General features: G+C 39.3%; 1 protein-coding gene and 1 non-coding gene across 3 annotated transcripts in view; both read left to right on the top strand.

Moving 5' to 3' along the window:
* The first annotated feature begins 1202 nt into the window (after positions 1 to 1202).
* LOC112438648 (small nucleolar RNA U3) lies at positions 1203 to 1418 on the top strand. Its single transcript, XR_003027038.1, has one exon. It is a non-coding gene; the product is annotated as a small nucleolar RNA U3 (small nucleolar RNA).
* Positions 1419 to 13187: 11769 nt separating this feature from the next.
* The window catches only part of PHKA1 (phosphorylase kinase regulatory subunit alpha 1), a 130791-nt gene continuing 122129 nt past the window's right edge, over positions 13188 to 21849 (top strand). The window contains exons 1-2 of one of the 2 annotated variants that reach the window (XM_003805252.6): positions 13188 to 13709; positions 14566 to 14724. In XM_003805252.6, coding sequence (XP_003805300.3) covers positions 13632 to 13709; positions 14566 to 14724 — 237 coding nt within the window. In that variant the 5' untranslated portion in view covers positions 13188 to 13631. The remainder of the gene's footprint in view (positions 13710 to 14565; positions 14725 to 21849) is intronic. The other variant, XM_003805251.6, reaches the window with a different exon arrangement.

The raw sequence follows: 21849 nt of genomic DNA, 5'->3' as shown, positions 1-21849 counted from the left end.
ATGCTACGAACTATAGCTAAATAAAAGACACATTCATCCTTCTCCTTCTGACTGCTTTGAACATTTATAGCATCTCATAACTATAGTTTTCCAAAGCTTGGATTGGGACTTTTCAGGTCCTTTTTTGGAGGACAAAGGAAGTGACAGCTTTTCTAAGAAACATGTTTTTAAATCCAAAGGCTTTAACCACATTCCTTGCACATGAACATGTTTGCTTTTTTTTCCCTTCCCTCATTGTCTCCTTCCCATCTAATACCATTGAAGTTATAGACATCTGCATTTTTAGCAGAGTTTTATCCATTCGTTTTTAAAAACTTGAAAAATGCAGATGTTGAAGAAATAATAAGTATCCTGCCCTTTTATACTTTGTGGCAGGATTGTGTTATAAGCAAATGAATCAAGCAACTATGTAAATCATAAACAAAAACTAAAAACAAACCAAAGTAAAAAGGATAACTTCCAGGTAGCATCTTTCTATTCTAACCTGTCATTTAAGGGAATACTAGTGATTTATTCTAAACAGGATGTAAAACTTACTCCAGATTACTCTTCCTCTGTCCCGCCTGGCAAGAACTCAAGTATAACTGTGGTATAGCAGCTCTTCCCAGGTATACTGGTTATACACAGGTTTGTGTGTGATCTCAGAATACACAGCTGACATAGATATGATATGATAATTGGTAATGGCAAGTTCATTTACATTCTTTACACTTCTATGACCAGGCCTTAAGGAAAGAACAGTTTTTTAAAGAACCAGGTAGTGTCTTCCTACCTATCTCCAAATACATGTCAAAAAATAAGGGTGTTTGTGCTTTGACTTTGTTTTTGCTCAGTAACACAGTCAAGCAACAGTTTGTTTCCAAGTGGCCCATTGAGCTGTGTAAGCATTTTTGTTTATTTCAAATAAAGTGCATTGGTATCATTTGTTATTCATGCTATCCATCCATACCACGCTATCTTCTGTATCAGGTAGTCTAATAGAAATGTACCCATGTTGTTAGTAGAAAGAAAGAAAGAAAGAAAGGAAGAAAGAAAGAAAGAAAGAGGCAAAATACAATTACTAAGATTGGCAACCACCCCCAAAATTAATAACTCGTTTTATTACCAAAGCTGTGGAAAAGTAAACACTCTCATACATTCCTAATGGGTAGTATAAACTCCAATAAAGGGCAATTTGGCATTATCTATCAAAACTAAGAATAAGGGCTATACTTTCAGGGGTAATTTCTATAGTTCATTACTAGAGTAGTTTCTCTGAATGTGTAGGGTGCCAGAAACCACAAGGAGGAGGCACAGCATTCTCTAGTGAGTGTGAAGCCGGCTGTTGGTGTTGCTTCGCTGAAACTGCCATTTGCCACTGATAATCGTTCTTCTTTTCCATCAGGAGACTAAGAGGTAGAAAACGCAGTCCGAGTGGTATTAAAAAAAATTACAAATACATAATTTTCCATAGAACCAGCAATTCAATTTGTGAGTGTTTGCCAATATATCTGAACACATATAAAATATGTACAGTGTTCTTAATTTCAGCTTTTTTATAACAGCAAAAGATTGGAAATGATGCAAGTATCTCTTAACAGCGTACTGGTTAGATAATTTAAGAATCATTCATACAGTGAAATACTATGACATATGAAAGAATGAGGAAACTTTATTTGTACCAGTATGAAAAGATCTCCAAGATGTATTGCTAAGAGTAGAAAAATCAAGGTGCCAAACACAGTATAATACACTATGTAAGAAAGGAGGTAAAATAAGAATGTATATGTTACATAAAGAACCCTGAGGCTGGGCACGGTGGCTCTCGCCTGTAATCCCAGCACTTTGAGAGCCCAAGGCAGGCAGATCATGAGGTCAGGAGATTGAGAACATCCTGAACATCCTGGCTAACATGGTGAAACCCCGTCTCTACTAAAAATAAAATTAAAAAAAAAAACCTAGGCGTGGTGGTATGTGCCTGTAGTCCCAGCTACTTGGGAGGCTGAGGCAGAAGAATTGCTTGAACCCGAGAGGCAGAGGTTGCAGCGAGCCGAGATCGTGCCACTGCCCTCCAGCCTGGCCAACAGCGAGACTCTGTCTCAAAAACAAAACAAAACAAAACAAAACAAAAAACCCTGAAAAAAATATGCATTTACAGGGATTAACTGATTGGGGGAAGGTAGGATGAATTGGAAAGACAAGAGAGGAATAGGAGCAAGACTTTTCACCCTATAACTTTCATTGTTGTTTCAGTTTTTGAACCATATGAATGTATTACTTATTCAAGAAAAGGTGAGCTAAAATTAAAGATGAAACGGACATTTTAGGCAACGATAACTAGCTGAAGAAAGAGGGGTTGTTCAATGAGTCCTTAAAGTATGCAAAAAACTTTGTCATGTTCGAAAGAATAGAAATACTGAACTATGTTACATGTATTAAAACATTAAAACATATGTTACATGTATTAAAACGTTACAGTTAAGTGTACATATTAAAAACAAGGGCAACCACCAAAACAACAGCAATGCAAACTGTAGTTTCTAAGCCAGTGTAGGGAACAAAAGGGAATATAGAAAGCATTATCAATCCTACAGAAGGAAGGAAAGGAAAAAGAAAGTTTTAAAAAATGGTAAAAAAGATAATACAAAACGAGATGGTAGAAAACCTCTCCAAATATGGCAATCAATACATTTAAACATATGGGATCCATCAACTAAAAGGCAATTATCAGAATACATATGCACATGGCTATTTGCTGCAGCATTATTTATAACAGCAAAAGACTAGAAACAACTCAAATGTTCTCTTAATAGAGGTCTGGTATGTCCACAAAATGAGGTACGATGCAGTTTTGAAAAGGAATAAAGAATATCACTACATTCTCTGAGGGAGTGATGTCCAAGATGTGTTGCTTATTTTGAAGGAAGCAGGGTGGATAAAAGTGTGTATAATATTATACCAGCTACATAAGGGAAGAGAAATAAATAAATAAATGTGTGTGTATATCTATATATATATAATTCTATATCTTCCTTTATATATATTTGTGTTTAAAAATATAATATATATTTGTATTTAAAAGGGAAAGATAAGCCACAATATAAAGAAAAGTGATTACCTATGGGGGTGGGAATAAATAGCATAAAAAAGCAGGGAGAAAAGCTAGTCTTCTTTTAGTATACCTCCTTCTGGAGAGTTGACTTTGGAACCATGTAAGTATATTACACAATTTTAACATAACTTTGTAGAAAAGCAATTCTAAAACAATAGGAAGGATAAATATGATTTAGTATTTGATAGCACAACAGAGTGACTATAGTTAATTTAATTGTACATTTTAAAATAACTAAAAGAATATAATTGGATTACTTGTAGCACAAAAGATAAATGCTGGAGGTGACGTATACCCCATTGATCCTGATATGATTATTATACATTGTATGCCTGTATCACAATATCTCATATATCCCATAAATGTATACACCTACTATGTAACCACAAAAATTAAAAATAAAAAATATTAAGTCAAAAGCAAAATGAAACAAATGAACCTGTGTATCCAGAAGCTAACATAATCACACATAAAGTAACTTTAAAACACAACAACGTTGATGTATATCCTAACAGGATAGATCTTAAGGTAGGGACAAAAATATCTGCAAAAGAATCTTAAGCTCTTTGTAGTAATCACATTTTCGTTGGCATAGCTGGTATTGTTACTCTGAAACTGTTATCTGTATATGGTAGGATAACACAGATGAGTGAGATGATAACAGATTGTATGTTGTTGTCTTGAGAACCAGGATTTTATTTGTGGGAGAAAGACGATGCAGATTGTTGAGGTGAAGTAAAAATTCTTTAATCTTGAATCTTGATTGGAAAGATCATAATGAACAGGGCCCAGATTTTTATTTCCAAACACCATTTCACAATAAAAGGAACCAGGGATCCTAGGAGAAATGCTGATGTCTAGTCTGGGGGCAGGAAATGGACAAGTAGAGCCTCCAACATCTTGGAGTCTCAGAAAGCAAGGAGGCTATCACAGACCAATAAGGTTCTGTCAAAAGGACACAGTAGCCAGGGTGTAGAGGCTCCCACTGGCCAAAGTCCCACTGGACAATTTGAGCATCAATAAGGAGAATAACTGTAATGGATTGAAATACATCAAATGTTTAAACCTATATGCTTATGATAATACTGGGAAAAAATTGGTCACATTTGAAAGATGATAGGGAACCAACTCATTATTTTGGAAACCAATAAATAAAGGGAAAGAGGCAAGCATTTATCCTGCCTGTCCTATGCAAACTGTACTGGTAGGTTCCAAATAGCAGATGAAGGGAAGTTTTCTTTATTTAAAAAAAGTCAGCTAATAAATGAATATAGAATGATAGGATATCACTATTCTGCAACTCATAATGAATTAAGGGATGTAGCCGTTAAAGGACAACCAGATATTATGTGTCTCCAGATGGGAGAACTCCATATACCCTATGAGCAGTCTAGCCAAGGTAATTGAACCTGAATCTGATTAAGCCTCTAACGTCAAGCACCAATTTGTAGGAAATACAGAAGACAGAGAATGTGTTAAATGGTACCATAGGAATGAAATCCACAAAGTTCAACTGGGGAAACCCTACAGGACAAACAACTTGATGTATTCATCACATTCCTAGGAAAAAAAGGAAAAATAAGAAGGAACCCCTATGGCTCAAAAGACTTAAAGCCTTAAGAAGCATGTCAATCAAATGTGATGCATGGACCTGATTGGCTCTTGATTCTGACAAACTATAAACCTATCTCTCTCTCTCTCTCTCTCTCACACACACACACACACACACACATGCACATACACAAGCATTTATGAAACAGTCGGGAAATTTGAACAAAGAAAGGATATTTGATAATATTAAGAAATTGTATTTTAGGTGTAATCATGGGTGCATGGTTATATTTAATAAAGCTTTCTTAATTTTGTAGGTACATAATATTTACATTTGGAAGAATACACAATCTGGGATTTGCTTCAGAATAATATGGGAAAGGAGAGGGTGAGAAGGTATGGATGAAGGAAACAAGAATGGACATGAGCTGACAATTGTTGAAGCAAGGTGGTAGGGTTCACTGTATTGTACATTCTATTTTTGTAATGAAATATTTTTTAAAATTTTCTACTTGTTAGGTAGGTCACAAAGGAATACAAAAATGAGGATATAATTGATCAATAATATTAAGAGCTGGTCTGGGAAAAGACTAATAAAATAGACAAATTTCTTAGTATGTTCATCTTATAAAAAAAGAGAGAAGGCACAAATGAAATACATCAAGAATACAAAAGGGGACGTGATTCAGATTTAGAAGCGACTTAAGAATTACATGCAAAACCTTGCACAACTTTATACTGACAAATTTTGACCTCCAGAGAATACTTTGCGATATCTGGAGGCATTTTCATTGTCACAAATGGCAGGGGGCAGGGGAGAGGGGTGGGGCAGGGTGCTACTGACATCTAGTTGGTAGAGGTCAAGGATGTTGCTAAACATTCTAGAATGCACAGGACAGCCTCCCACAACCAAGAATTAGCCAGCCCAAAATGTCAATAATTCTGAGATTGAGAAGCCCTGAGCCAACTTAAATTGGCACGCTTCTAGGAAAATATTAATTATCAAAACTGGCCCAAGAAGTTGAAAATCTTGATAATAACCTCGACTCTCTATTGCATTGTTCTCTGCAATAACCAGAGAAGAAATTGAAATGATTTTCAAAAATCTAACTGTTCTCAAAAAGGCAGCAAGTGAGTGAGTTCTACCAGGTAAGTTTCACCAAGACTGAAAGTAACACATAATTTTCATTTCATCTGAACAGTTCCAAAGAAAAAGATGGGAAACTACCAAAGCCATTTTACAGCCAGGCATAATTTTGATACTGAAATGAAACAAGGACTGGTAAAAATAGAAGGCTATAGGCTGACATAATTTAAAAACAAAGGTTTGAAAATTATAAATAAAATATTACTAAATTGCATCTAGTGTGTATTAAATCTAGTGTGTTTATCGTGATCAAATGTGGTTTAGCTTAGGAATAAAAATAAGGAAAGGTACTGATGTAATTCACACATTAGCCAAGTAAAGGAATAAAACCGTATAGTTTTTTCAATGCATGCAGAAAAAGAATCCAATAAAATTCAACATTCTTTCAAAATAATGTTAATAATAAAGTTTTAGGAAGCCAAGGAGAAAAAGAAACTATTTTAATGTGATAATGGTGTCTTTTGGAAACCTACTGCAGACTTATTTAATTGTGAAATATTACACCTAGTCCCATTAAAGTCAGGAGCAAGAAGTGATAACCACTATCCCCACTATAAGGGTCATTAAGATTTGAAAGACAAAAGCACAACTGTTACTCTTAGCAAATCATATGACTGTCTATCTAGAAAACCAAAAAATATCACCCTCAAACCACTGGATTTAATGTAAGAGTTTAATAGAGAGTGTATATAAAGTAAACATACAAAAATCATTTCCCTATACATAATAATAATCAATTAAAATATAACAGCGGAAAAAATACCAAGAAATAAACTTAACCAAAAAATGCAAGACTTTCATGAAGAAAAATATAAAGTTTACCGAAAGAAATAAAAGAAGCTCCAAATAAATAAATGTGCATTTTTTTGTAGACCGGAAAGCAAAACACTGTCAATATGTCAATTCTCCCCAAACAAATCTACAAATTCAATGCAATCAGAATAAAAATCAGAATTTTCAACTGGACATGGTGGCTTTACACCTGTAATCTCAGCACTCTGAAAGGCCTAGGAGGGAGATCACTTGAGGCCAGGAGTTCAAGACCTGCCTGCACAATATACACCCCACCTCTACAAGAAAATTAAAAAATCAATGGAGCATGGTGTCATGCACCTGTAGTCCTAGATACTTGAGAGGCTGAGACAGGAGGATTGCTTGAGCCCAAGAGTTCAAGGCTGCAGTGAGCTATAATTGTGCCACTGCACTCCAGCCTGGGTGACAGAGTGAGACCCTGGCTCCCCAAAAAATAATTTCCGTAGAACCTGACCCGATGATTCTAAAATTCCAAGGTAGTACAATATTGGTGAAGGAATAGAAAAACAGATTGATGGAACAGAATCATGGGTATGCTCAAAGCAGCATTTCAAATCAAGGGAAAAGAATTACTCAATAAATGGTGTTAGCGGCAGGGCACGGTGGCTCAGGCCTGTAATCCCAGCACTTTGGGAGGCCGAGGCGGGCGGATCGCGAGGTCAGCAGATTGAGACCATCCTGGCTAACACAGTGAAACCCCGTCTCCACTAAAAATACAAAAAATAGCCGGGCGTGGTGTCCGGCGCCTGTAGTCCCAGCTATTCGGGAGACTGAGGCAGGAGAATGGCGTGAACCCGGGAGGCGGAGCTTACAGTGAGCTGAGATCGCGCCACTGCACTCCAGCCTGGGTGACAGAGCGAGACTCCGTCTCAAAAAAAAATAAAATAAAATAAAATAAATAAATAAATAAATAAATAAATAAATGGTGTTAGCATAACTGGCTAACCATTTAGGAAAATATTAAGCCAAATTTATGCCTAGACCCATTTAGAAAAATACAGAAGAATTAAAAGTTACAGATAAAAAGCACAACAATAAACGTATTAGATAAATGATCATTTATTGATGATCTTGGGGGCAAGAAGACTTTTATTTATTTATTTATTTAGAGAGAGAGAGAGAATCTCACTCTATCACCCAGGCTGGAGTGCAGTGGCATGATCTCGATTCACTGCAACCTCCGCCTCCCGGGTTCAAGCGATTCTTGTTCCTCAGTCTCCAGAGTAGCTGGGATTACAGATGTGTGCCACCATGCCTGGCTAATTTTTGTACTTTTAGTAGAGACAGGGTTGACTTTATTCATTTCTTAGGGCTGCTGCAACACATTACCACAAACTGGGTGGCTTACAACAGAAAATTATTCTCTCACAGTCTGGAGGCCAGAAGTCCTAAATCAAGGTGTCAGCAGGATTGGTTCCTTCTGAAAGCACTGAGGGTCAATCCATTCCATGCCTTTTTTCTAGCTCCTGGTGGCTGCTGGCAATCCTTGGTGTTCTTTGGCTAGTAAATGCATCACTCCCATCTCCGCCTGGGTCTTCACATCACTACCTTCTTCTTGTGTGCCCTGTCCTCTTCCTATAAGGATGCTCATCATTAGATTTAGGGCCCGGTTGGAAAGTCTGACTGGATTTCATCTCCAGATCCTTAACTACAGCTGCAAAGACTCTTTTTCCAAATAATATCGCATTCGCAGGTTCTAGGGGGACATATCTTTTGTGGGGGTGGAGGGCACTGTTCAACCCACTCCAAAGGCCTTTTAATTTAAGACAAAAGGGAAAAGATTCATAAATTTGACTTCATTCAAAATAAAAGCTATATGAAAAAAGGCATCATAAATAATGTTAATAGACAAACCACTTACGGGAAAACATGTGCGGTATCTCTTTTACATTTATTTTAGAGAAAAGGTTAAAGTCCAGAATATATAAGTTGTAAAAATTGCTGTAACTCAAAAAGAAAAAGACAAACAACCCAATAGAAAAATGACCAAGTATATGAGCAGTTCTGTTAGGGAAGCAAGAGCCTAGGAGAGCCAGAGTAACACCATTTTAAGTTCAGGTTCATCTTGAGATGAACAAGGCCCATTCCTTGCCAGTCACGACCCACATTCATAATATATTTACAGCTGAGGAAACAACCTAAAGACACTTACAAGGGGACACTCCTATAACAGTGGAAAGTCTCAATGTCCCAATACCCATAACAATACACATTTTCAAGATAATTATAGTTATGCTTTGATGTCTTCACACACTAAAATGTCAAGGATAGTTTTCTTTAAATCAATAAAACAATAAATTTTGCCATGCTGTCTGCTCACCCTCACATAGACACAGCTTGGTTTAGTCTTTACGTGGACAAGACTGCTACATAAGAAAAACTTAAGACAAAGACAGTGCGTTCATCTGCCTGCTTTCTGAGGACATCCTACTCTGTAACAGAGCAGTTTCTAGTAAACTTGCTTCCTTCACTGTGCTGTGTGACTCACCTTGAATTCCTGCACGAGATCTGAGAACTCCCTCTTGGAGTCTGTATTGAGACCCCTTTCTGGTAACAGTTTTTAACCAGAAGAAGAAATAAAATGAACTAAATAAATAAACATAAATTAAACTAAAATAAACATTAAAAGTGATCAATGACATTCGTATTCAAGAAAATAAAAATTAAAAGATGCCCTATATTTATATCAAAATTTAAAATGCACGTTTCCAAAACACCTCTATGCATTCACAAGAAGACATATATGTATGCTCACTGAAGTACTGTTTTCAAGAGTTCTAATGGGGAAACAAACTAAATGCTTATCAATAAAGGAATGCCTATATAAATCATAGTTTATGAGGTAACTCTATGTAATAACAGGACTAGATCTTCATGGTATAATTTTGAGTGAATAAAGAAATATGCAAAATGTAGGTACAGTATAATACAGTTCATATTAAATGAATACACAGAAAACAACACTACATATTTCATATGCAGTTCTACGTATATATATAAATCCATAGAAAGAAATCAAGAAGGATACAAACCAACCCAATAACGGTGGTTACCTTTGGGAAGGGAGATAAAGGGGACTGTGACGGAGGGTGATAGACATACGGAACTTTAGTCTAATCTTCAATATTTCAAAATTTTTCATTGAGAATGCATTCATATGTTACCTATATAATCTTAAAAAAAATCTTAAAAAAATAATTCTTAAACAAAGTGAATGGGAAATAATGAAAGGGAAATAATGAAAAGGAAATAGTGTATGGACTATTTTTTTCAAGACATTAAATAATAAAAGAATTATTTTTAATTATGATGAGAATAAGCAAACTGTAGAACATCTACTAGAAGGAAGATTAGTACAGACATTAATGTAAAATGCAAAATGCTTATAATGTGAAGTTTTAAACTTTATGAATTTTAAAAAATTGGTATGATGAAAAAATTTCAGTAATATAAGGGAGCAACAAGAAAATTGTCTCAGGAACTTGGAAATACAATTTTATTTGAGAGTCACACTATAAAGTGAATGTACAATGAATCAAAGAGAAAAATCACCTTCATGAAACATAATGCCTTCCACTGGCAAGTCTTGTCTATAAGTCGTTTGATGATTTTGACATGTGTAAGGAAAGAATGTGCCAGTAAGCCATGGAAGTGGAGAAAAGAGAGAATCAGTGAGGCCAACATGGGCACAGCAGACTTGTCAGTTTCTCCATCTTTCCAATGGGATTAGCAATAGTGCCTACTTCACAGAGTTAGTGTACAAAGCAAACAGCACCTGGTATGTAGTGAGGCTGCACATTATTAAAGGGAGGGAATGTGGTGGTCAGGCCAATATAAACGGTGTCATAGTCCTATTTCTCATTATCAAACAGCATCCTGGTTTTCATACATCAGGCTCCCGTGAGGTAATCAGCACGAGTCAGCCTCCTGACTCTGACTGGTTCTGGGACACTGAACAGATCCAGTTTCCGAGACTGCAAGACTCAAAGTCCAGCCTGGACCGAGGTTGAAAAAGCACCAAGGCAATGCCATCCAGCAAGACCTCTTGATAGCCAGCCAGTAGTCTTTTGTAGTGACACCCTACCTTTGCCATACCTAATCTACTCAAACTTCCAAACAGCTTGAAGGGGAGTGGGGAAGGTCTATGCAGAAGAAATAAAAGAGCTGGAAAAATAAATTAAAATATTAACAGGTGTTTGTGTGAAGGAATTATGGGTGATTTTAATATTTTCTTTGTTTTACTTTTCTATACTTTCCATGTTTTATTTAGTGTGTATTACTTTAATATTTAATATAAATATATTTAAGATTTAACATAAATATAAATATTTAATGTTTCATAAACATGTTTAAATCATGGTGAAGCGAAGAGAAAGAGAGGCTCTAGCTTGAAGGAGGCACAAGGGTGGAGAAACGGCTTCTGAGGCTACAGCTGAGGGGAAGATGTCAGCGAGTTAGGGGCAGAGCAGGGATGATCCAGATGCTAGTTCAAGTTCGAGACCAGCCTGGCCAACATGGTGAAACCCCGTCTCTACTAAAAATACAAAAATTAGCCGGGAGTGGTGGCAGGCGCCTGTAATCCCAGCTATTCGGGAGGCTGAGGCAGGAGAGAATCGCTTGAACCCGGGAAGTGGATGTTGCAGTGAGCGGAGATCGCGTCACTGCACTCCAGCCTGACCGACAGAGCGAGACTCCGCCTCAAAAAATAAAAATAAAAAAAGATGCAAGTCCAAGATGCACTTGCTTTCCATGGAAAGACTTTTTCTTCCACTGTGCACCTAGATTTGGAAGTGGCTTGTTATTTGCCAGTCATTGCATTTGCGTGGCGAATCACTGCAATGGAAAGCATCTCCTTGAGAACTCTAAGTGTGTCACGATATCTGACTATATCACTGGCTGTTGAACCTGAAAGTCCCAGATTTGAGTTCTTAAACATTCCCTCCTTCCTCATCATCATTACCAAATTACTAGTCATCTCCTAGCTGCCTGCCTCTATGCTAAATTGGGCGGAGGTTTTGGGGTGGAATGGAGGGAGCTTATGAGGAGAGAAATAAAAAGATAAACGAAAATGCAAAGTCACCGTGGCCTGGATGAGGTGGCTAAGGAAGGTTTAGAACTTGAAGTCAATCGGTCTAATTTTCTTATCCCGCGATTCAGGGAATAGGTGGTACTTAAGCAGAGCCTTGAAAGGTTTGCAAGGTTTGAATAAGCAGAGAGCAAGAGGTGGGGGATGGAGGGAGGAGCCGGAGATGAACGGAGCAAAGGCACTGGGGTCCAGGCCGGGCCGCCCCAAGGGTTGCAGACTGATTCCACGACGCCAGTAAGCAGCGTTATCTGCAAGCTGCTGCCTTTTTTTTTCTTTTTTTGAAACGGAGTTTCGCTCTTGTCTCCCAGGCTGGAGTGCAGTGACGCGATCTTGGCTCACTGCAACCTCCACTTCCAGGGTTCAAGCGATTATCCTGCCTCAGCTTCCCGAGTAGCTGGGACTACAGGAGCGCCCCACCACGCCCGGCTAATTTTTGTATTTGTATCGGCGGCGGGGGAAGCGGGGGGGGGGTTTCCTCCATGTTGGCCAGGCTGGTCTCGAACTCCTGACCTCAAGTGATCCGCCCACCTCAGGCTCCCAAAGTGCTGGGATTACGGGCGTGAGCCACCGCACCCGGCCACTACAAGCTGCTTTTATTATTTTATTTTTATTTTATATTTTTTTGAGACTGTCGCCTGGGCTAGAGTGCAGTGGCACGATCTTGGCTCACTGCAACCTCTGCCTCCCAGGTTCAAGCGATTTTCCCGCCTCAGCCTCCCGAGTAGCTGGGATTACAGGAGCGCGCCACCATGCCGGGCTAATTTTGTATTTTTAGTAGAGATGGGGTTCCGCCATGTTGGCCAGGCTGGTCTCGGACTCCTGACTTCAGGTGATCTGCCCTCCTCAGCCTCCCAAAGTGCTGGGATTACAGGAGTGAGCCACCGCGCCCGGCCTCCAAGCTTCTTACGCAGCCTTCCTTCTCCACTTTATTTTCAGCTGAATATTTGTTGCCTCAGCCTTGTGACCTACGTGCGCACGAGGGAGCCATCCAAAGCAGTTATAGGATCTCTTCCAGCTCGAGTCCTGCCAACGCCGCCTTCTGGGGCTGCCAGCTCCCAGCTGTTCCCCGCCTGGGGCACTGGCTTCCTCAGAGCGCACCACTGCCTCCTCCCTCCCAAGCCCGCAGACTCGCCAGTTACTAAGGAGTAAAGTACCCTAGGGAGTTCCTGTTTGGTTGGTCTGGCTGGAAGTGAGGCGTGTAATCTGAGCTTTTAAAGTCAAAATCTAAAATACAATAAAGACCCAGAAATCCAAGTCTTTAGACCTGGAACACAAGCGTGTCTTTCAGTTTTGAAGTTCACTGTAGGTTCCTGCATAAAACTAGTCCTGTAGAACGAAGAAGAGCCTCCCCAACATCCTGTGTGCACAGCAAGTGTGGAAAACTGAAATAGTGATCTGAGGTGTTTCGAAAATAAACCTCGGAAAGCACATTGCCTACGGTGACACATTCTCGGCCCCGGGCGGGCGAGCCCCCGGGTCGCAGCGCGCAGCTGCCAGAACCAGTCGCGCCCGCCCCGCCTCCCGCTCGCGTCTCCCGCAAGGTGGAGGCGGCGCAGCGGTCGTTGACCTGTTGGCGGCGGCCGGGCGGGAGGCTGTGGGCCGCGGCGGTCTCCCGGGGTTGACGGGAGGATGCAGGAGTCACACGCGGAGGCCAGACTGGACTAAGGGGGCAGGAGCGGCGACTGGGGCGCTGCGGCGGGGCTCTAGACCGCGGGAAGCCAGTGCTAGCGCTGGCGCGTGGTGGGCCCCTGAGGCCGCCGGAGTCCGGAGAGCTACGGCGGAACCCGCGGCGCCAGGCCTGAGCGGTGGGAGGGCTCTGCGGGGCCTGGTGTTCAGGCGTCCCACCACGAGGGTGGAGCAGCGTTGGATACTTGTTCCTTAGGGACCGAAGGCTCCGGTGACACCCGGGCTATTTCTCAGAGGACAATTAGTAACGTGTCGCCATGAGGAGCCGGAGTAACTCCGGGGTCCGGCTGGACGGCTACGCTCGACTGGTGCAACAGACCATCCTGTGCCATCAGGTAAGTGCAGGGGTGTCTCTCGTAATCACCGAGCGAGGATGTAGCTTGTCATAGCTTGGACGGAGACCTTGGATGAACTCCGTGCGTGCGTGCGTGTGTGGGTGTGGGTGTGTGTGTGTGTGTGACGGAGACCTTGCATGAACTCCGCGTGTGTGTTTGTGTGTGTATCTGTATCTGTCTGTAGCAGGTTCTCCCGCCCCTGTTAATTATATATTTTTTCTGCTGGTTTTTCATTGCTAGTTCGCTAGTTCATTCTAACTAGAAAGTTAAAACTTTCTTTTAATAATACCCATTATAAATGCACTTAATAATACCTTTAATTGTGCCTTTAATAATACCCACATTTCAGACTCGAAAGGCTTCAGCCACCGCTTACCCCTTATTCAAGATAGTATTTGCAAAGGGCACAAAGTTTCAGTTATAAGATGAGTAAGTTCTAGGGATCTGATGTACAGCAGCATGGTGACTGTAGTTAATCATACTGTACTGTATACTTGAAATTTACTAAGAGAGTAGATCTTAAGTATTCTCACCACACCAAAAAAAAGGTAGCTGTGAGGTGATAGATGTGTTAATAAACGTCATTTTGGTAATTTCCCAATGAATACATAAATCATCATGTTGTACTCCCTAAATATACACAATTTTTAATGTGTTGAATATAGCTCAGTAAAGCTTGGGAAGGTGGGAAGATAGCATTTGCCTGCAATAGGTCAGAAGAAGAGGAGGTTATAAAACTCAAGAGTGGAGAAGTAGAAGAAAGACCAAAGTCCCTAAAAAACCCATTTGGAAGATTCTGTTTCCTGATGTTAACACCTATGGTTACCTTCCTGCCCTCTTTTTCTTGACCTTGCAGAATCCAGTGACTGGCTTGCTTCCAGCCAGCTATGATCAGAAAGATGCTTGGGTCCGAGATAATGTGTACAGCATCTTGGCTGTGTGGGGTTTGGGCCTGGCCTATCGGAAGAATGCAGACCGGGATGAGGATAAGGCAAAGGCCTATGAATTGGAGCAGGTACTCAAAATAAAAATACAAAGAGATCTGGAGCTGTGTGTGATTGGGGGTTGGGGGCAGAGTGGGGACTGAAGGAAGTGAAACCCACCAAAAGCTAAGAGAACTGTATTTTGCCTTTCCCTCTTTCATCATCTTTCTGAAATTATATTCCAGAAAGCTTTCCTGTATTGTACTGAAGTGGTATTCTTGCAGTGGAAACTTGAAACTTGCTGATTTGAGGGAGAGGGAACAGTATGTTCTGTTACAGTGGAAAATCCTATCCTGGGATCTTTCCTAAAATGCATGACTCTCTAAGTTAATGTATCTTGTAGTCGCCACTGTATTTATTCTCATTGAGAAAATGTTTGGGAGCAGGTATCTACTATTTTATTTCATTTTTAAAAATTGTGGTGTTTGTATGAGGGTAAATGACATGAATCAGCAAACCTTCTGGACTAGACACAGTAAAGACTTTATTTGTTGATTTTTATAGCTGTGGCCACTGTTTCAGAGCCTGTTGCTTCCTCCCTCCCCCAACTCCTGGGCAAAATGAGGTCGGAGTCAGCAGATGCCTTTAAGCCAACTTTTAAGGCACTTCCCCTCAGTAAACCAGCATCCTTTATAGAACTGTTGAGACGCAAAGGTAGCTGCATCCTCTTCAACGACCAAGAAAATAATATTAAGAAAACAATATTCTGGGCTATGGTGGGAGTTGAAGTACTCTGTTGTCAGTTATAAGATGGATGTGCATTCATTTCCATTAGTGGGAAAAATTCTCTCTATACCAGCCATTTTCTCCAGTGGTCTCTTCAAGACTTAGGCAATCTGAGCTCCAGTCTTCAATAAATCAGAATATTGATATTTGGTTATTTTACGAGTATCAATATAATGTGGGGTTGCACTGTGTTGTCCTTAGCAACAGCAGGCATTTGTTGTTCATTCAAGCCATTATTGAGAGATACATAGGTCCACCAAAAAAAAAAAAAATTATTCAAGTTTTTACTCCACACTAGGTAGTACAGATCACTATTTTTATGACTTTTTTTGTTGTTGTTGAGACGGAGTCTCACTCTGTCCCCAGGCTGGAGTGCAGTGGCACGATCTCAGCTCACTGCAACCTCCACCTCCTGTGTTCAAGCGATTCTCCTGCCTCAGCCTCCCGAGTAGCTGGGACTACATGCGCGTGCCACCACGCCTGGCTAATTTTTTGTATTTTTAGTAGAGACGGGGTTTCACCATGTTAGCCAGGATGATCTCAATCTCCTGACCTTGTGATCTGCCCGCCTCGGCCTCCCAAAGCGCTAGGATTACAGGCGTGAGCCACCGCGCCCAGCCTTTTATGACTTTTATAAAAATACCATTGTAGAAATTTGGAAAATATAGAGGAGTGTTTAAAAAAATTCACCTGTAATCCTGCCCACTCCCCTCCCCCAAATCCTACATCCTACTCAACGTTTTCTAGTTTGAGCTCAGTGTTTTGTTTGTTGCTATTTTTACTAGAAATTAATATCAGTAGAATTGGAATTTCATATCTGGTACAATTTGACCAATTTTTTCAATTCTATTGGAAGAAATCTGTTATCTCCCTGTAATGTTAACACTTTTTCTTATTTGGCCCAGTTATAAAGAATTTAACAGAGGAAGGGGGAATAGTAGGGAAACATTGAATTGCCCATTCTAAAATTTTAATATTCCATTAAATAATTTTTCACATAGCCAAAAAATACCTTTCATACCACCTTAATAGTAATTAGGAATGTTTCAAAACATTATAGCAATGGGAAACATCTTTCAAAAAGAAAAGATTTTGTGGGAATTTTTAAATTTATATGAACTTTCATTATGAATTGCAACAGGTTTTTATTATTAGGTCTCAATTTTTTTCTCAAACCTGATTCAGTGTTAATCAAGGACCAGAAAATCATATCTTTTTTTGTCATTAGGGTTGTAGGTCACATGTGGTCTCTATCTAACTACTCAGCTCTGTGATTGTGGTGCAAATGCAGCCAGAGACAATGCAGTCATCCCTCAGTATATGTGCAGGATGGATTCCAGTACAGGCTGCTTATAACCAAATCTCTGCATACTCAAATTCTGCAGTCAGCTCTGTGGAACCCATCTATAAGAAAAGTCAGCCTTCCATATACATGGGTTTCTCATCCCTGAATCCTGTATTTTTGATCCGTGTTTGGTTGGAAAAAAGCCACATATAAGTGGACCTGCACAGTTCAAACTTATGTTGTTCAGGGGTCCCCTGTATATAAAGAATGAGTATAGTTATGTTTGAATAAAACTTAATTCATAAAAATAGCAATGGGCTAGATTTGTCCCTGATCTAGATGAGTGGTTCCAAACTCTGACTGTACTTTGAGAAGCTTTTTTTTTTTTTTTTTTTTTGAGACTAAGTCTTGCTCTATTGCCCAGGTTGGAGTGCGGTGGTGCGATCTCGGCTCACTGCAATCTCCATCTCCCAGGTTCAAGCGATTCTCCTGCCTCAGCCTCACAGTAGCTGGGATCACAGGCGTGCACCACCACACCCGGCTAATTTTTTTGTATTTTTAGTAGAGATGGGGTTTCACCATGTTGGCCAGGTTGGTCTGGAACTCCTGATCTCAAATGATTCACCCACCTCAGCCTCCCAAAGTGCTGGGATTACAGGTGTGAGCCACCATACCCGGCCAGGAATCTTTTAAGAAATACCCTTAGTACACCACAGCTTAGAACAATTTAAATATGAATCTCTGGAAGTGGAGCTCAGTAGCATCAATATTTTTAAAAAACTACCCGGGTGATTTTAATGTATAGCCAGTGTGAAGAATGACTAGTTATGGCAAAATATGAGCATAGATTAAATCCAATAAATTCATAGATTAAATTCCCACCTACTGCAACTTTCTATTACTGTGTGGATTTTCCCAAAACATTGATTGTTAATTATTTCTACCCTTCCTTCCAATTCTTACCTTGGTTTCTTTCTGAGAAATAATGTCAGAGAATTGAAGAGAATTCTGGAAGAAAAGAGGACAAGGGTTTAGGCAACTACTGCATCCTAGATTGAGAGTAGAATTATGCACATGTATGTTTTTACAAATGTCTTTCTCTAAGGTATATAGATACAGTCTCATACCCATAGAAATATAGGCACACAAATAGGGATATCTCTTTGCATTCATGGTACCATCAAATTTCAGCTTCATCTCTGGGCCTCACTCCAGTTCTTTGGGCTAAGTTTTGTTCTTTTTGTGTGGTCATTCATTTTTTCTCATGACTTTAACTATTACCTTTATGAGAATGACTTCTGAGTCTTCATCTCTGACCTCACTTCAATTTTAAACCTAGGTTTTCATTTGTCACCTCATCAGTTTCATCTGCATATACTGTGGCTCCTCAAACTCAATGTGTCTGAAACCCCACCTTTCCAACTAAAAACAAACTACAAAACAATGGAAACTCATCAACAATCTCTTTCTGTTATTACTGTCTCCATTCTACCAACCACCCAGGCAATATTACTTGGAGTATTTCCCATAGTATGTTCTGTGGAATACTAGGCCAACTAAGTTTGGGACTATGTTAAAGAGCATGTGTCTTTACTCCATAATTTCTCAGAGCCTTTGATGTACTAATGTGCATTTTTTGTCTAAGATGGGAGTGAATTTTATAGCCTTTCCAGAATCTCTTAGACTAGCACTCTATAAAACAGTGCTTGAAGTATGCTACTTAACCTTAGAATGATTTTTGACTTCTCCCTCTTACCTTTTGATGCATGCACACCAGTCTGTTGATTCATATAATTTCTCTTGAATCTATCCCCTCTTTTCTCTTCCCTTCTGCCTCAACCTTAGTCTAAGCCCTTATTTCCTAACACTTCTGTGAAAACCACATTTAAATTATGTTATTTCCATCCTCGACAATCTTTCTGTGGCCCTCATTTCTCCACAAGTAAAGTCGAAACATTTTGGATTGATAGACAAGGCCCTCTATGGGTTGGTCCTAGCTTATTTTTTTCAATATTATATCACGCTGGTGCCCTCCATTATACCCCCAGTTCCAGCCAGGCTGATGTCTTTATTACTCCTCTAATCCCTTAATAAAAATACCTAACATTTGTATAAATACTTTCCATTGTACAACACACTTCCCCATAATTACCAGTATTTTATTCTCACAATACCCTGTGAATCAAGTATTATCCTCAATTTCCAAGTGAAGGGACTGAGGCCCAGAGATGAAGCTGGAATTTGATGGTACCATGAATGCAACCTGGGTCTTATGACTTCGGAATCAGTATTGTTTGAATTTTTGCCTCCGTGGGAGCCATAGACATTGCCACCTGCAAAAATTTTTATAGGCTTCTTCTTCTACCTGCCTATTCCCTTTCAATCTAAACTAATATCCTTTGAAAGCCTGGCACCAATCCCACTTTTTCTGTGGTCCCTGTCCTTCCTCACAGACCACTCACTTGTACAGTGATCACTTCTTTCTCAGGACTCCTTTCTTGGAACTTCTAGATCACTTACCGTCTGTGCCATTCAACATCTTCATTTTTTTAAATTTAAAAGACTGTGTAATCATCATGTGCCAGGCCCTATAATAGATGTTAAAAAGAAAATGGTACAAAATGTTTATATGTAACCCTCAACTTTTTTTTATGGAAAATTTCAAACTTACAGGAAAGTTGCAAGAATAGTAAAATAAACATATTTGCATATACTCTATCTAAATTCGCTAGTTGTTAACACTTTGTCATATTTGCGTACCCACCCCTACACACACACACACACACACACACACACACACACACACACACGATTTTTTGATAAGCTATTTGAGAGTTACTTGCAGACATGAGTTTGTTTTTTAATTCAACTTCCTTCGTCCATTGACTTGAAGGTCTTTTTCTGAACCTGGCCTCTGCCCCTTTTTCTCAGGGAGTTCATTGTCTGATGGGGGAGACAGATGTATAAGCAAGTAGTTACAGTACATTAAGATAGGTACTATAGGTACTGATTTATATATTTGAGATAACTACTAAGCTCTGTGGGAACACACAGAGGTGGGAATGTCTAAACTTCTTTGGGACGAGGCAAGGAAGACTTCAGAGAGGAGTTGGGTTTTAAAGGATAATTAGGAAATGCTGGGTAGACTATGCTGTAGTTAGTTTTTAAAACATATCTGTCCCATTTCCCTTTTCTTTATGTTCTACAAAACCTGATAGAGGTTCAATAAATATCTGATTGCACATATACTTGGGGGTAGAGAGAAAGAGGTACACAGATATGGTTGTGTAGTTATATATTCTTATAAAGTCAGTTCACAGATATATATTGATTTATGTCGTCAAAAAGAATAGGCAAGAGGGAGAGTCACTTGGTATGGGGTAGAAGCCCTGATGTATGAATGTACATGTATAATTAATGCCATCTAGCACACCTGGATCAGAAAACAGTTAGTTTGGGGAACACAAAGTACAGATACCTCCCATCATTCCTACCTCCCGATACTTCCTACTAATTTTATCTTGCCTTGGAAATTAGAACTTGAGGATAGAAATGGCTGACAATGGCCACTAATAGAGATCCTCCACTGAGTCCTTGATTCCCCAGATTTGCTGTTTAAAGAAAATTTAGATGGGAGTAGTGGGGCTAGAGGGTAAAGGGAGTTGATGGGTTTGCAAGAGAAAAGATGACTAAGGCAGTAAAATAGTGAAGAAGCCAATGACATGAGCCCAGGATTCTTACAGAATAGTATAAATGCTGAGTTCTATATTGGTCAACTAGAGGCCCTTAATATGTTTTTTTAAAATGAGTTCCTTTAGGCCATTGATATAAAGACAAGACTATTCAAGCCCCTCCCTCTGCTTCCCATTCTAATTCATTGACTTTTAGAAAAGACAGAATATGGTAGAAACCTTTGAGTATGTGGTGACATGTATCAGAATTGAATAAAGTTTCCCCACAGAAGAGGTTGTGTTAAATACTTTCCATAACAGGTATATTAAAGAGATGGACTCTTTCATTAGCATCAAAGTCATATAGATGTCTTCTTGTAGGGGTTACAGTAAGTTTCCTTGCTTTATAATAAATGTTTCAGGCTTTAAAATGTGACAAGATCATGCACTGCCTATTCTTTCTCTCTTTTTAAAATTTCTTCTTTTGATCTGTAAGGGGAGGGGACCATTTATAGACAGAAATGACTTAAGAAAGGGGACTCTCCCACAGAAACCATTTTTATTCTTATTTTTCCCTCAATAAAAGGCTTCATAAAGAGTTGGAACTTAATAGGTACTTATCCTTATCATGACTATTGCTTGTAGTCCCATTTGAATATGTTTTGAAGAAATAACAGAATCATGTGGCTTCCAAGTAGATTAGTTTTCAGAGGTGTCCTGAAGTTACCTCTGAGCCAGCATACCCTGGAGTAACCTGGTTGGATTTCTTTTGGACTGTGAAACAGAAAGCTTTTTGGAGAAATAGAGAAACTGTTCAGTGCTATGTTCTTCCAAAACACATTTCTACCCATGCCACGATTGATGGGCCCTTTAGTGTCATGTAGTATATAGTTGGTGATCAGAATTTTGAGATGTTATGATTGGAAAACAAACTACTTTAAATTATCAAGCCCCAGTGAGAGAAATAGTGATGACTTGAAACTTAAGAATTTGTGACTTTCTTTCAAGGAAAACGGATTGAGTCAAATGAACAGATCCCCTTTATACTTATTCTTTATTAAAATTCACTTTATTCTTTAGGGGACATGTCCAGATAAATATTTCTGTGGACTCTTGAAGATAAGTCTTGGCTAGCTTAGAAAAAATGAAAGCAATGTTGTAGTGAAGTCTTTCTAGGCCATAGGATGTATTTTAGAATATCCTCAGAGCCTTAGGATTTTTGAGCTGACTTGCCCCTTTCTCCAGGTGGAATGTCCTCTAATAGGATAGTTGGCTTATTTTTACATAAACCAGTTGAAGCTTGGATGATTTTTTTGACTTGAAGGAATCATAAAGTGTAGCTTTTGATTCCACTTTTAGCTGTAATCTGCTCTTCTGTGTACCAATAAAGTAAATGTCATGTAAATAGGAACACAGGATAGGGTTACTTGTTCTCAAAAGGTCATGTACCATCTGCAGTTGCTGAGTAAGTGTTC

The sequence above is a fragment of the Pan paniscus genome, chromosome X (genome assembly GCF_029289425.2).
Source record: "Pan paniscus chromosome X, NHGRI_mPanPan1-v2.0_pri, whole genome shotgun sequence".
Classification (NCBI taxonomy): Eukaryota; Metazoa; Chordata; class Mammalia; order Primates; family Hominidae; genus Pan; species Pan paniscus.
Note: the sequence above shows the minus strand (reverse complement) of the source record. Positions and strands in the feature narration are given on the sequence as shown.